Consider the following 16,499-nt stretch of genomic DNA (forward strand, 5'->3'; position numbering starts at 1 on the left):
AAAATATATTAAGTACTTAATATATTAATATTATACTACTTAATATTTTAATATTAATACTTATTTTAATAAGTACTTAATATTTTAAAGTACCTAATATTTTAATATTTAATTTCTGCTTTATAACAGACAATATTTTAATATTAAGTACTTAATATTTTAATATTTAATTTCTGCTTTGTAACAGACTAAAGGAATGTCATTATGTAACAAATAAAATATATTTTTGCTTAAAAATATTATTTACTGAAACATTATAACAACTCTTTGAAGAAGGCAGTATTATCATTCCATTCTGATGAAACCAGTTGACATCCAAGCATATGAATGTACACAGGGAAGCCAAAGTTAAACACCTATTTTTTTAATGATTCTAAGGCTTTTGCTCTGCACACTACCCTATGCCTTCCCTGAGCATAATGTCCATATTTCAAAATGTAGAAGTTGACCCACAAATGAGTTTCAGTTTGGGCAGACAACTCTCAGAGGTTCTGGTTAGAAACCACAGATACCATCAGATGTGTCCTGGGGACCGTTTCCTTTCCTTATACCCGATGGCCAGAGGTGGGGGGAGACCTTTGAATCTTCTCATAAAGAAGTCAGTGTGAAAGTCCCGTGGTGATTGGTGCTGGGCTTTACTCACCACATCCTGTGCATCTCCCTGGCCTGCTGGACTCAGTCTCCCCCCAGCTCTCCATATTAGCCAGGCAGAACCTGAGCTATGCCTTCTACACTTGCTGCCCTTCTCTTTCTTGGTGAGTTCTTGCATGGAAGAGAGATGGAATTCAGGGCTCTAGTGTGGATGGGGCAATATATCTCATTATTCCTGTTTTCCAGGGCTGTCTCTGAGCCAGAGGACCAGCACCCAGAAGCGTGAGTCCTTCCTTCAAAGCCCCAGAGTCTGGGTTGAGACTTAGTATCCACCTGAGAACAACTGGAAGAGAGGGCAGGGGCTCTGGCTTGCCAGGAGGGCTTGAGACCAGCAGCTGGGTGGAAAGTAGAGTGGGCAGGGGCTTTATCTGGAACTCCAGCCTCTGATTCCTTTCCAGAGACTCTCTCGAAACCTGTCATCTGGGCCAAACCCAGTTTCATGATTCCAAAAGGAACACTGGTGATCATCTGGTGTCAAGGAACTCACGAGGCCGTTGAGTACCAACTGCACTTTGAGGGAGGCCTTTCTGCCTTCAAGAGACCGGAGTCACCTGGAATGGTGAACAGAGTAAAGTTCCCCATCCCATCCATGACCTCACAGACTGCAGGGCAGTACAGGTGCTTCTATCGAAGTGGGGAGCTCTGGTCAGAGCCCAGTGACCCTCTGGATCTGGTGGTAACAGGTAACTGTCCCCCTGCATAGCTGTAGAGTCAGTTCCTCAGCCTGACTCCTGGGCAGGGTCATCACTTAGTCATCTCCTTTACTCTCTTCCAAGCCTCACTCAGATACTAGTATTTGTCTTGAGGGTAACGTAGAGGGTTGATTATTTCCTACAGGGATTACCTTTAGAGAATTGTCTCTATGTCGTAGAAGCAGATTTGTCTTAGGTTCTTCAGAAAAGAGGCTCTGAGATGGATATTTGTGCACAGAGGGGATTCCTGTGGAGGGTCCTCAAACACCACACCTGTGATGAGTGAGGGGGACAGGCCGGGCAGAAGGGGAAGTTGGTCTGTGGTGCAACTTCAACTGAGACCTCGGCCGAGCAAATGTGGGACTCTGGACCTGGGTGGCCTTTCAGAATAGTCTTGAAATGAGGCTAGAAGCTCTGTACCCGCCACTGTATCAAACAGCGATTGGCTGAGAACCACTCTTAGGGAGACTGCAGACAAATACCCTTGCTTTTGTGGTTCTTGTATTCTAGCAGAAGAGAGACCGTGAGTCAAAGTCAGGAAATTCAAATCAATTATATTGCATGTGAGGGCGAAATGGTGGTATGGAAAAAAGACAAAGTAAATGGGGTTAAGGTGACTGGCAGTCCGGGTAATCTTGGGTCAGATGGTTCCCTTCAGTGGAGGCATATGGTTCTCAAACTTAAGTAGATATCAGAAATCACCTGTAGGGCTTGTAGAAGCACAGACGACTTCAGTAAGCCCATGTTCATGGAAGTATTATTCATAATAGCCAAAAGGTAGAAACATCCTTTGCCTGTCAGTGAATGAATGGATGAAGAAAATGTGGCCCATCCATACAACTGAATATTATTCAGCCTTAAAAAGGAAGGAAATTCTAACACACGATACAACATGGATGAACTTGAGGACATTATATTGAGTGAAATAAACCAGTCATCAAAGGATCAATAAGTGTACGTTTCTGTCTACATGGGGTACTTAAAATACTCAAATTCAGAGGCAGAAAGTAGAATGGTGGTTGCCAGGGGCTGGGGAAAGGGGGAATGAAGAGTTAGTGTTTTATGTGTACAGAGTTTCAGTTATGCAAGATGAAAAGCGTTCCGGAGACTAATGGTGATAATGGTCGTACAACGATGTGGATGTACTTAATACCACAGAAATGTACAATTAAAAATACTTACGATGGTAGATTTATGCATATTTTACTATGACTAAAAGTGATAATAATGTTTTAAAAACACAGAGGGTTGCTCTTCTCCTAAGTTTCTGACGCAGTAGGTCTGGGATAGAGCCTGGCAATTTGCATTTCTAACAAGGTTCCCGACAATGCTGATGTTGTTTTGGTCCCAAGGACCAAAGGCTGAGGACCAATGATGTAGGGCAATTCCCAGAAAGAGATTCATCTTTTTTAAAATTAATTTTTCTTGTAGTATAGTTGCTTTATAATGTTGTGTTAGTTTCTGCCGTACAGCAAAGTGAATCAGCTATACGTATACATATATCCCCTCTTTTTTGGATTTCCTTCCCATTTGGGTCACCACAGAGCACTGAGTAGAGTTCCCTGTGCTCTACAGTAGGTTCTCATTAGTTATCTATTTCATACATAGTATCAACAGTGTATATATGTCAATCCCAATCTCCCAATTCATCCCAGCCACCATTGGTATCCATACATTTGTTCTCTACATCTGTGCCTCTGTTTCTGCTTTGCGAATAAGTTCATCTGTATCATTAGAAAGAGATTCATCTTAACACTCCTGGAAGCTAGGGGAGTAACTGTCTCAGTCGTGAAGGGAGAGATCAGGGAGGGTATGTCCATGACCGAGACACATCTAGGAAACAGAAGAGACCAAGATTCTGGGGAGCGATATCCCGGTCCTAAGGAGAAGAGGGATGGGGGATATAGGAAGCAGAATAAAGATGCTCTCTACCGGGACTTCCCTGGCGGTCCAGTGGTTAAGACTCCGCACTTCCAACGCAGGGGGCGTGGGTTCAATCCCTGGTCGGGGAACTAAGATCCCACGTGCCGCCTGGCCAAAAAAAAAGAAATTATGTTCTTTACCTACCAGCCACCTTCTCTCGCAGGACTGTACGACACACCCACCCTCTCAGTTCAACCCAGACCTGAGGTGACCTCAGGAGAGAACGTGACCTTCTGTTGCCGCCTAGAAACAGCAACAAGCACCTTCTTTCTGCTCAAGGAGGGAAGATCCAGCCGCCCACAGCGCAGATATGGGAATATCCAGGCGGAGTTCCCCATGGGCCCTGTGAGCACAGCTCACAGAGGCACATACAGATGTTTTGGCTCCTATAACAAACATACCTGGTCTTTCCCCAGTGAGCCTGTGAAGCTCCTGGTCGAAGGTGAGGACACCCCCTAATTTTACCCCATGTCCCTTCTGGATCCCTAACTGACCCCCAAATAATGATGAGACAGGCAGCAAAGAGGCAGGTGGGAAGACGCACAGAGGGTACTTTTCACCAGTGCCCTCATCCACGTCGATTTCCCAGAGGCCCAGCTGATAGCTCATGAGAAATATCGCCAGAGAGATGGCGGGCGGGGGGCGGAGTGTAGAGAACAAGTGGGAAGACCAGATCCCTTGATTTTTCTCCTTGTCTCCATTGCCAGGAGATGCCGGGGACACCACCTTTGCGCCCACAGAACACACCTCTTCCGGTGAGTAACACGTACTTCCAAACTTGGGGAAGGAGTCAAAGCCTCCCAGTGACACTAAAAACCTGGCATTCGTTCAAAACATCCCTTGAGTGCATAGCGTATGCCATGAACTACAGTTCTATCAGTCAACCAAAGATCCTTGCTTGTGTGGCACTCGTATTCTAGCAGGAGAAGGCAGACCATGCGTCAAAGTCAGGATACATAAATCAATGACAGAGCACACAAGGAGGAAACGATGGTGTGGAAAAAGACAATGTAGAACGAATGACATTAAGGTGATGGGGAAGAGGGCAGGTAGCAGCATTTAACAGAGTTGCCCATACTGGCCTCACAGAGAAGGAGGCTTCAAGCAAAGAGCTGAGGGACTTCCCTGGTGGTCCAGTGGTTAAGACTTCACCTTCCAATGCAGGGATGCGGGTTCGATCCCTGGCCGGGGAGCTAGGATCCCACCTGCCTCGTGGCCAAAAAACCAAAACATAAAACAGAAGCAATACTGTAACAAATTCAATAATGACTTAAAAAAAAAAAAAAAAGAAAGAAAGAAAAGAGCTGAAAGAGTTGAGGGCGTTAGTCCTTAGGCCTATGCCCTAAGGCAGAAAGATGGGCAGGGTGATAAAAAAACAGCCAGGAGGCTAGTGGACAGGAAATGATGTCACAGGGGGGATGGTAGGGGTGTGGCGGGCTGGGGCGGCTCATTTAGGACCTTGAAGAAGTCTGGTTAAGACTGAATGACATGGGCTTCCCTGGTGGCACAGTGGTTGAGAATCTGCCTGCCAACGCAGGGGACACGGGTTCGAGCCCTGGTCTGGGAAGATCTCACATGCCGCGGAGCAACTAGGCCCGTGAGCCACAACTACTGAGCCTGCGCGTCTGGAGCCTGTGCTCCGCAACAAGAGAGGCCGCGACAGTGAGAGGCTCGCACACCGCGATGAAGAGTGGCCCCCGCTCGCCACAACTAGAGAAAGCCCTCACGCAGAAACGAAGACCCAACACAGCCAAAAATAAATTAATTAATTTAAAAAAAAAAAGACTGAATGACGTGACTAGTGGGACAAAGAAGAAAGGATGGTGATTGACTTAGTGAGGAAACGGAGGCTCACACAGAAGATATGCCTGGAGACACACGCTTATTAGTCCTAGAGCTGAATTCTTCCTCTGGTTTGTCTTTTGTTTTCTTTTGTTTTGTTTTGTTTTGTTTTTAATTAATTTTTATCAGAGCATAGTTGCCTTACAATGTTGCGTTAGCTTCTACTGCACAGCAAAATGAATCAGCCATTCATATACATGTATCCCCTCCACTGAGGACACTACAGTGCATTAAGTAGAGCTCCCTGTGCTATACAGTATGTCTTTTCCCTCTTCCACTCCACCTGCCAGATGAAGCCACTGGGCCCTGGAGTGCGAGGGGTGGACCTAGAAAAGCTATAGAATGTCACGGAGTATATCCAAGGGTAGGAGAGCCTGGGATGGAAGAGGCCACATCATCTCGTTTCCTCACGTCTCCTCTTTCCTTATCCTCTGCAGGCCACTGGGACTCCTACATGTTAACCACAGAGACCCAGTTCCAGGAAGGTAAGCCAGCAGCGGGGGCTGTAGGCGCTAAAGCAGATAAGATCGGGAAAGGAGAGAGGAAGAGAGATGGGGTGAGGTGGTCTTGGTAGGTTCCTGTGAGCGATCACTCTTGTTCTTCTGACCCCAGATCCTGTCCTCTGGGATCACAATGCCCAGAATCTCCTTCGGATTGGCCTAGTTTTCCTGGTCCTGGTGGCCCTTGTGTGGCTCCTGGTTGAAGACTGGCTTTATAGGAAGAAGCCTCAAGACAGAGCCAGCAGGGCTTCAAGTCAGGAATGCAGGAGAAGGTTCAGAACACAAAGAGCCCTGGAGGAATGACCGAGAGATGCAGTGGCCATAGGTAAAGCTGCAAGCTGACCCTGACCTTGGGCTGTGGGAGCTCCGAGTTGAACCCGTGGAGGAGAGAGTCATCGCAGAAAACTAAGGGAGAACTGCATGGAGTTTGGCAGAGGGTTGGGGATGAAAGCGCTAAATTTCTTCTGTAGGCAAAACCCGCTGTCTCTTCTAGGTTCTAAGTACTGTTGCACTTGCTTCCTGAGAACCAAATTTTTAACCACTCTGGTCTTTCCTGGAAACATCTTTAACGGCGTGGCCGTGGGAATATCTCCTCCCTACTTTTGTCTTTATCACTATTTCTTCTTTGCTGTCTCTTGCACACGTCATTCAAAATATTTAGCCACCAGTACGGAACAGGTGCATTTATCAAATGGACCAAGAGCCAGAGAGGCAACAACCAGTGAATGCAGGTGCAGGCTTATAAACAAACAGCACATCTACACCAATGTGTCCTGGCTGGATGGCAGCTATGCCCCAATTCCCTCTATCCTATGCCCTTGCAGGATTTCTTCTTCTCCACTTCTTTATCCATACCTTGCCTTGTTCTTTGGGTCTCCTAGTAGATATCATCTCCTCCAAGATGATTTCCCAAATCCTCCAGCTTGACTTAAGATACTACTTTCATAGTCCCAAAGCACCTGTAACTCTCTACAACAGCATTTGAACCCTAATACTGCCTACGTATCCATTTTCCTGTATCGACTGTGAACTCATGTGAATTAAATTTATGTCAGGTGTAATGGCTGTGTTCATAGTTCCCACTACTCAGAGAGTTCTCAGGAAATATATGTCGAACAAATGGATATATAAATGGGGTCAGAGTGCCCCTTGGAACTTGAGACTCCTGAGAATGGTCCTTGAAATGCTGTCTGGGCATCACAAACGCTCTCCTTTTTGAGAGTTTCTACTTGGTCAACCCATTCATATACCCATTATGTGGGTCCCCACCTCCTCTCAATATTGTGACACCTCACACAGGTCAAATTCATTCTTAAATCTGCATTTTCTGTTAAATATCAGCGAATATTAATTCCAACCTCAAAGGGATAACATGAAGATCTGGAGATCAAGAATATCCAGAAACCAGCATACGCTCTGACATGTATAAGTTACTCAATGCATGGTAACCATTATTATTCCTGATACTAAGGGCAATTAAAAATCATACCAATTATTACCTCATTACTAGTGGCCCCAATACTGAATTTTCTTCTTTCTGGTCTTCATCTACCAGGTGTTCTAAGGTCCAAGACTTTCTAGTTAATACCCATTGATAGTCTTCTTCATCTCAAGATGAGATGGACTTGTTTGGGGTGGGTTCAGGACATTCCAAACTTTCCATATTCTAGTTTATGGCAAGAAACCTAGAGTCTCAAGGAAAAAATGGGTCAGGTAGAAATATTTTAGGGGTCAAGATATAAAGGCAGGGCTTGACCTGGGCAAAGGAGCCTCCTCAAGGCGATGGAGGGGTCTTTACCACCGTGGCCCTACTGTTGTCCTTAGCAGTCCAAGTTAAAATCTTCCAAAACTGGTCAATGGGTCAATGCCAGATGTTAAGTATTGCAATGCTCTTTCTGAAATATTGAACATGGCTTGTATTTCAGACTGCAAAATGAAGTATGGGGAGAAAGAAAGGAAGGAGAGAGGAAGGGAGGGGAGGAGGGTGGGGGTAAAGTACTGGCCAATTGTTTGTGATGACGATTTACTGGAAACACTCCAAAAACATTTTCATTTATTTCCCCATGATCAGAACTTAACAGCTTTCTGCACCTAGATGCAAGGGAGGTTGAGGATGTAGCCTTTATTCCAAATAGCTCTGTGGCAAGCTGAATATTGGCACTTCCATTACCAATGAAGTGAAAGGTAATACAGTAGAGTTGTAATAAGCAATTCCAGCCCTTGTTATAAGAGCCTACTATGTGTCAGGCACCGGTGAGAGTACAACACACCAAGGCAAACATTATCCCCACCATAACAGGATTTATTGTCCAGGAGTAGAGATCTTAAAGAAGTGAGAAAATAAATGTCTTGTGAGAGAGGAACTAGAGGATGCCCTTGGGCCCTCTTCCTGTGAAAGATTCCATTATATAGAGACATTGAGGGGGATGCAGGGGTGAGGAAAGGGGAAGATGGCAGCTGTCCGTACCAATGTATCCAAAGGCTCAGATGTAAGACAGAGGGTGAAAACACTCAATATAACTAGAGCTCTGATTGTGACAGAAAAGAGTAGCTGTGGATGACGCTGGGCAAATGCAGGAGACAGATCAAGCAAGGCCATGGAAGCCACATAAATAAATGCACATTTTATCCTTAACTAGAGAATGTGCGTATCTTTTGTTAGATACCCACCAGAAATATCCACTAGTTACATCACCTCCAGAGAGATCCCTACTTAACACGACTTTTATTTTGTAAGTGGTATCATTCTTTAAATAATTTTATTGCTTCTGTTGCTTGCTGGTAGTATAAAAATAAAATTGATTTTTTAATATGGAATGTGTCTTGCAAAGCTCACTTCTTAATCTTAACAGTTTTAGACTATTTAAGATTATTTTTAGATTCAAACATTTTTAGGATTTTTTTCTAAAATTCATTTCTTTTTTTTTTTTTACTGTCTTATTACCTGGCTAGAACCTCCAGTACATTAATCAATAGGAGTGGCGATAGCAGGTGCCCTTTTCTTAGTACCAATATTATGGGGAATATTTTTAATATCTTACCATTGAGTAAGCTAATTGCTATAATTTTTTTGTAGATACTCATTGTCCAAGTTAGAAAATTCCTTTGTATTCTTCTTTTGCTAAGTTTGTTTCCATTCAAAAATAAGAAGGAACATATCCAGTGAGATCAGTTAGGAGGCTCCTACATTATTCTAGGTGAAAGTTAATAACCACTCTGAGAAGGTAGACACCTTTGACATATTTCAGGCACAGAAGCCATACTTCACGTTATTGTTTAGAAATGATGGGCGGGCAGGTGGCAGGGTCAACAAGAACTCTGAGTTTGTTATGGTTACCAGAAGGTAAGGGAGAGAGGGATGAACTGGGAGCCTGGGATTGACACATACACACTACTGTACATAAAACAGATAACTAATAATAACTAATAAGGACCTACTTTATAACACAGGGAAATCTACTCAATGCTCTGTAATGACCTATACGGGAAAGGAATCTAAAAAGAGTGGATAAATGTATAACAGATTCACTTTGCTGTACACCTGAAACTAACACAACATTGTAAATCAACTGTACTCCAGGTAAAAAAAAAAAAAACAAACTCGGAAGTTTGTAAATTGGGCACCTGGGTGGACGAAGGGGACCTTTTTTGCCCTCATTCCCACCCACTGGTGTTGATATTGTGGATGAACCATGATAGGTGTGATAAGAAGAGGATACATTCAGAGCAACATCAAGAGACATCAGAGAGCCTCTGTTGTCCCAAACTGAAAAGTGTTTTTCTTTTAATTGAACTATAATTGATACAGAACATTGTGTAGGTTTAAGGTACACAATGTGTTGCTTTGAGACATTTATCTATTGTAAAAGGATTGCCATTGTAGCATTAGCTGACACCTCTATCACATCACATAATTGCCACTTCCTTTTGTGGTTGGAATAATTAAGACCTGCTCTCTTACCACGTTCGATGATGACTGTTGTCTGTAATCACTATACTGTGCGTTAGGTCTCCAGGACTTATTTGTCTACTAGTTGCAAGTTTGTACCCTTAAACATTAGCTCCCCATTTTCTCCACCCCCCAGCCTTTACACACCACCATTCTGCTCTCTGTTTCTACGAGTTTGCTTTTTTTTAGATTCCACATTTAAGTGATATCATACAGTATTTGTCTTTCTCTGACTTATTTCACTTAGCATAATGCCCTCAAGGTCCATCCTTGTTGTCATAAATGGCAAAATTTCCTTCCTTCTTTCTCATGGCTGAATCATATATATCTATATCCATACCTCTATCTATCTATCTATCTATCTATCTATCTATCTATCTATATATATATATATATTTTTTTTTTAAGCAGGCACACTCATCACTCCATCACAGCACTGGTCTAACCTATCTCTCTTTCTCAAGGTGCCCACACGTTTGGTGATCTGTTTCCGCAGGTTGATGCTACAGTATCCTGGTCTCATGGGTATTAGGAAAGGTGAGGTTTGAAGGCTGAGATGGCATCTCCTCTCCCTACCCCAGCCCTGCCTCTCTTCCTTCTGTGTTTACCCCCCAGTTCTTCCATCTTGCCCATTACAACACTAAGACTGGATCTCCAGTCTGCCTTCCCTGCCTGCTTCCGTCATCCCGTTTCATACAACAGGTGGACGGCACAATCAGGAGGTGGGGGAAAGGACCAAATTCGACCTCCATTAACACCTGTGTTCCTGAGGCAAGATATGTCCTTTCTATTTTCACCTTGCATTTGCTGAAAGGAGGGAACAATAGCTTCTTCTTAGTAATATATGAGTTCATGACATCATCCTAGGGGTTTATTTTTTTAAGATTTTTTTTTTGATGTGGACTATTTTTAAAGTCTTTATTGAATTTGTTACACTATTGCTTCTGTTTTGTGGTTTGGTTTTTCGGCCGCGAGGCATGTGGGATCTTAGCTCCCAGACCAGGGATCGAACCCGCACCCCCTGCATTGGAAGGCGAAGTCTTAACCACTGGACCGCCAGGGAAGTCCCCCATCCTAGGGATTTGTCAGTGCTCCACAGTTGTTACACCACCACCACCACTGGCACCAAAGTTTCCTAACTCTGAGCGAGGAACAGGAACTAAAGCTTCAGAACATGGATACGATTATTCGGAGAATGTCCATCCCCTTCTACTCTTCCTGGTCCATGGACGAGGCGACCAGTTGCCCTGAGATATTCCCCACATGGGCGGTCTTTGCTTTGCCCCTTCACACTTGTTCCTCAACCACTAGAAACTGGTTTCTCACCCCACACTTCCTCAGAAGCTGCTTTTGTCACAAACACTAATGAGTTTCCTGGAACTCCCAGTGGACGCTCCTCAGCCCTTATTTTGTTCTTCTGGTACTTGTATACGACCACTTCCTCTTTGAAATAGTCACTTCGATGGCTTTTTCTGACACCTCTCCCTACTCACTTCTGACTGTCCCTCCACCACCGAGTTTTCGGGCTCTCCAATGCCAGAGCTTTAAGGTTCTATGGTGGACCCACGTTTCTCTGAATGCAAGCCTGGTTGACTTCATTTAATGCCATGGTTTCAATTTCTCTACAATAGAGGCCCAAATCTGTTTCTCTTTTTTTTTTTTTTTTTAACATTTTTAAATTTTTTATTTATTTTATTTATTTGTTTTTGGCTGCGCTGGGTCTTCGTTGCTGTGCGCGGGCTTTCTCTAGTTGCGGTGAGTGGGGGCTACGCTTCATTGCGATGCGCGGGCTACTCATTGCAGTGGCTTCTCTTGTTGCAGAGCACGGGCTCTAGGTGCCCAGGCTTCAAGAGTTGTGGCTCGTGGGCTCTAGAGCGCAGGCTCAGTAGTTGTGGCACACGAGCTTAGTTGCTCCGCGGCAATGTGGGATCTTCCCAGACCAGGGCTTGAACCCGTGTCCCCTGCATTGGCAGACAGATTCTCAACCACCGCGCCACCAGGGAAGTCCTGTTTCTCTTCTAAATACAGTCACACTGGTGGGTTAGGGCTTCACCATGTGCATTTGGACACAATTCAGTGCACGGCAGGGACTGTCCTGCATTGCTTGGTGTCAGCGGCATCCCTGGCCTCTGCCCACTAGATGCCAGGACCACCCACCCACCCAATGTGTGACAACCAAAAGTCTCTCTGGACATTGCCGAATGTCTCCTTGAGGACGAAAGTAAGAGCCACCCAGATAAGAACCCCTGGCTTGTAAGGACATAAATAGGGTGATGGAAAAAAGGTGGGTGTGATGGGGGACGGACCTCCATGAGATCTGGTGGTCAGCTGGGTGAGGACGTGTTAACTGTGCTGAGAAGGGCGGCCACATCAAATACTGAAATGCCTCAAAAACGCTCACCCAGCAGACAGAGAGAACAGCAGGTGGAGGGCCCGAGGCAGGGAAGTAGCAAGACACCCAGCACGACTGCAACAGAGCGAGCAAGGGGAAAACCCACCTGAAAGGTGAGCAAAGAGGTCAGCAGGGCCAAATAAAGGACTTTTTGGTTAATCTTTTTCTTTGTAAAATATCTCGGTCTATTTATCTTCTCCAGCTTTGCTTCCTCTCTTCTCACTGACATGGAACCTATTGCCAGTCCTCTAAAAATAGGGGTGTCTTACCCCACGTGGAGTTTGGAGAATTGCCCCAGACTTGGAACCTTGCCTTCTTCCCCAAATTGAGTGGTCAGAGATGGTGGTTATTTGGGGGGCAAGAATCTTGTAAACCAGGGTTTCTCAACCCTGGCACTGTTGACTTTCGGGGCTAGATGATTCTTCGTTGTACGGGGTGGGGGAGGGGGCCGCAGTGTGCATTGCAGGACGTTTAGCATCTCTGGACTCTACCCACCAGGAGCACCACCTCCCCGAGTTGTAACAGCCCCAAGTGTCTCTTGACGTGGGGGTGAGGGGAGAGAAGAATCACCCCCATTTGAGAACTACTGGGCTGGAGAGAGATCCCGGAGTCTAGCCTGGGTCCCAGAACAGGAGCTGGGCATGCTCTGAGTGCGAGTCTGAATGCGACCCAAATGGATTGAGATTTAGGATGGGATGGGATGTCGGGCAGTGGATCTGCTGGAGACAACAGATCCCAGCCCAGCCCTGACCTAAACGTCCGTGTGAGTTTCGCTCACCCGTCATCGACTGTTCCATTGGGTCACTGAGCTCCGATCAGGGTCCTCTGCCTCCATAGAAAGAATGGTATTTCCCCGCTCTATCTGGATCCATCTCTTAGATGTGCGTTGGGTCTGTGCTCTGGACACTGGAGGTTTCTCTCTACCTTAAGTGTGAAGGTTTCCGCACCCCTCGCCCCCGGACCATGATGCAATGTTCCACTTCTGGAGGACCCAGGCACTTGGTGATCACAGACCTCTTGTTTGGAATCCAGGAATCGGAACTGCTGAAAGAGAAGGTCTGGCAACTAATCCTGGAAAGAAGTATCAAGCCCTGAGTCTCCCTGGATTCAGCTCTCCGTGCCATCCTTCCGACTGAGCCTTTTATAGAAGCGACTTTATAACCCCAAATCTGTCTTTCACAACCGCCTAGTGCAAAACAACAGCGTTACTTGTTTAGCGTTTAGCGTCACCTAAACTCCAGAAGAAGCTGAGGTTCCCATTAGCCAGTCATCAGGCAGCTGTGACTGCCTCTGGTTTACTGGTTTCTGACTTAACCTTGGTTGCCCCTCCCTTAACACTGATGCTGCACGAAGGGCAAAAAAGCCAAGGGAATCCCAGCCCCTGGAAAGCTAATCAACTCTTTCCCAGTGAGGAGTAGCATGGCGGTTTTGACCTCTACTTTTGCAGCTAATCCCGAGTGGACCTTGCATACCTCCGAGGTGCCTCAGAACACAGTTCTAAAGCAACAGGTAATGGAAACGGCCCAAAGTCCATCAGCAGGAGAATGAGTTTTGCTTGTCTCTACAGCAGAATGTGAAAGAGTAAACAAAGAGAGAGTGTGGGACGTCTCTGGCGGTCCAATGGTTAAGACTTCGCCTTCCAGTGCAGGGGGTGCGGGTTCGATCCCTGGTAGGGGAGCTAAGATCCCACATGCCTCGCAGCCAAAATACCAAAACATAAACAAAAGCAATATTACACCAAATTCAATAAAGACTTTAAAAATGGCCCACACCAAAAAAAAAAAAAAAAAAAAGAGCAAACAGAGTGAACTCAGCAATAAAAAAGAATGAACTACTGAAATACAGGCATACCTTGTTTGATTATGCTTTGCAGGGATTTTTTTTTTTTTTTTTTTTTTTTACAAATTAAAGGTTTGTGGCAACTCTGTCAAGCAGGTCTACCAGTGCCGTTTTTACAACAGTGTTTGCTCACTTTCTCTCTGTGTCACATTTTGGTCACATTTGCCTTATTTCAAACTTTTTTATTATTATTATGCTTTATTATTCTTATTATCATTATCCGTGATCAGTGATCCTTGATGTTACTAGTGTAATGGTTTTGGGGTACCAAAAACTACACCTATGTAAGAGAGAAAAACGATAAATGTTGTGTGCGTTCTGACTGCTAAAAAACCCCACAAGAGGTTAGATAAGTATCCCCTTGGGGGAAGGACTCGCCTTCCCATGCCTGGGTCTCCTGGCTCATACGCATGGCCTGGAAGAGAGCCCTGGTGAGACCAACCCCAAAGCCAAGAGTTCGCCTCCACTTCTACTGATAGGTGTCCCCCACCTTCTCTCTGGGACTCACCAAGGCTCAGCAGGATGGTGAGAGCAATAGCCATGATTCTGCAACCATTCAAGCCCTCTGGCCCCAGCAGAGCTGAGCCATGAAGGGACCGAGGCCGGGATGTTGAGGGAGGCCCTCCTGACACCACAAGGCTGAGGTTTTTAACACCTGCTCTCTCGAAGGAAGAGACACTACCCCTCCTAGGTCTTTACCCAGCTGGGGACCCGTGGGAGGGTGCAATATCCTGAAGACATCACATGCTGTCCATCTGCACTGGGGTTTTCAACCTCAGGGTGATGAGTGTTGTGTGTGCATTGTAGGATGTTTAGCAGCGCCCTTGGCCTCTGCCCACTAGAAGCTAGTAGCACAGCCGGTTATGACCCAGAAAGATCCAGAAGAGTCAAATCCGTAGAGACAAAGGAGATTAATGGGTACGGGGTTTCCTTTTGGGGTGATGAAAATGTCCTGGAACTAGATGGTGGTGATGGTGGCACAATGTTGTGAATATACTGAATGCTGCTGAATTGTATACTTGAAGACGATGAAAATGGTAACACTGATGTGATGTGTATCATGCCATGATTTTTTAAAAGTCTCCAGACATTGCCAGATTGGGGGCAAAATCATGCTCAGTGGAAGACCACTGTCTTATTCCATAGCAAGGAATGGCCAGACTGTAGACTTTCTCAATTTCAGCACTATTGAAACTTTGGGTGGGGTCATTTTTTGTTGTGGCAGGGGCTGTCCTGTGCATTGCAGGATGTTTAGCAACAGCCCTGGTCGCTACCCATTGAATGCCAGGAGCGCCCCCTAGTGGTAACAATAAAAATATCTGCAAACATTGTCCCTTGGGTGGCAAAAAAAATCCCTCCTACTGAGAACCACTGATCTACAGTGTCCTAACCTCTATGCTGCTTTACCCCCAAACTCCATAAGACTTTTAAAAAATTTCCAAAAATGGGAAGAAGACCTAAATAGACATTTCTCCAAAGAAGATATACAGATTGCCAACAAACACATGAAAGGATGCTCAACATCATTAATCATTAGAGAAATGCAAATCAAAACTACAATGAGATATCATCTCACACCGGTCAGAATGGCCATCATCAAAAAATCTACAAACAATAAATGCTGGAGAGGGTGTGGAGAAAAGGGAACACTCTTGCACTGTTGGTGGGAATGTAAATTGATACAGCCACTATGGAGAACAGTATGGAGGTTCCTTAAAAAACTAAAAATAGAACTACCATACGACCCAGCAATCCCACTACTGGGCATATACCCTGAGAAAACCATAGTTCAAAAAGAGTCATGTACCAAAATGTTCATTGCAGCTCTATTTACAATAGCCAGGACATGGAAGCAACCTAAGTGTCCATCATCGGATGAATGGATAAAGAAGATGTGGCACATATATACAATGGACTATTACTCAGCCATAAAAAGAAACGAAATTGAGATATCTGTAGTGAGGTGGATCGACCTAGAGTCTGTCATACAGAGTGAAGTAGGTCAGAAAGAGAAAAACAAATACCGTATGCTAACACATATATATGGAATCTAAGGAAAAAAAAAAAAAGGTCATGAAGAACCTAGGGGTAAGACGGGAATAAAGACACACACCTACTAGAGAATGGACTTGAGGATATGGGGAGGGGGAAGGGTAAGCTTTGACGAAGTGAGAGAGTGGCATGGACATATATACACTACCAAACGTAAAATAGCTAGCTAGTGGGAAGCAGCCGCATAGCACAGGGAGATCAGCTCGGTGCTTTGTGACCATCTACAGGGGTGGGATAGGGAGGGTGGGAGGGAGGGAGATGCAAGAGGGAAGAGATATGGGAACATATGTATAACTGATTCACTTTGTTATAAAGCAGAAACTAACACACCATTGTAAAGCAATTATACTCCAATAAAGATGTTAAAAAAAAATTTCTGCGCAAAGTGAGCTATAAGACAAGCCACAGGCTTTACAATCTGAAGAGTTTTGTTTTCAAGTCTTAATCTGCTTCTTAGACGCCATGTCATATAGGGGTAGGGGGGTCCTCTCCCTGTTTCCTTCTTTATAAATAGATAAAATAACATGATCTTTGGGGGGCAGGGGGGAATGAACTGCTGCAGAGTGTCAATCAGAATGTATTTAAAATTCTGGGAGGGTCTGGCCCAGACACTGTCAATCACAACCTCTCTCGACTATGTATCTTTTTTAAAACATTCA

At 44.9% G+C, this 16,499-nt stretch overlaps 2 protein-coding genes across 2 annotated transcripts in view; one reads left to right on the top strand and one right to left on the bottom strand.

Annotated features, from left to right (window-relative positions):
- The window catches only part of NLRP7 (NLR family pyrin domain containing 7), a 50,387-nt gene that overhangs the window by 2,672 nt on the left and 31,216 nt on the right, over positions 1–16,499 (bottom strand). The window lies entirely within an intron of this gene.
- Positions 722–5,911, top strand: NCR1 (natural cytotoxicity triggering receptor 1). Its single transcript, XM_068528003.1, has 7 exons — positions 722–755; positions 838–873; positions 1,050–1,334; positions 3,430–3,708; positions 3,974–4,021; positions 5,546–5,593; positions 5,721–5,911. Exons 1-7 carry the CDS (start codon positions 722–724, stop codon positions 5,909–5,911), a joined length of 921 nt encoding a protein of 306 aa, XP_068384104.1.

Source organism: Eschrichtius robustus, chromosome 19 (genome assembly GCF_028021215.1).
Source record: "Eschrichtius robustus isolate mEscRob2 chromosome 19, mEscRob2.pri, whole genome shotgun sequence".
Taxonomy (NCBI): Eukaryota; Metazoa; Chordata; class Mammalia; order Artiodactyla; family Eschrichtiidae; genus Eschrichtius; species Eschrichtius robustus.

What these genes read in the sequence shown, in the direction of transcription:
- NCR1 (XM_068528003.1), top strand. Translation starts at nt 722, where the DNA reads ATGCCTTCTACACTTGCTGCCCTTCTCTTTCTTG. An exon ending in GAGGACCAGCACCCAGAAGC is followed by an intron (nt 874 to 1,049) that starts GTGAGTCCTTCC and finishes ATTCCTTTCCAG; the next exon opens with AGACTCTCTCGAAACCTGTC. An exon ending in AGAGACCCAGTTCCAGGAAG is followed by an intron (nt 5,594 to 5,720) that starts GTAAGCCAGCAG and finishes TTCTGACCCCAG; the next exon opens with ATCCTGTCCTCTGGGATCAC.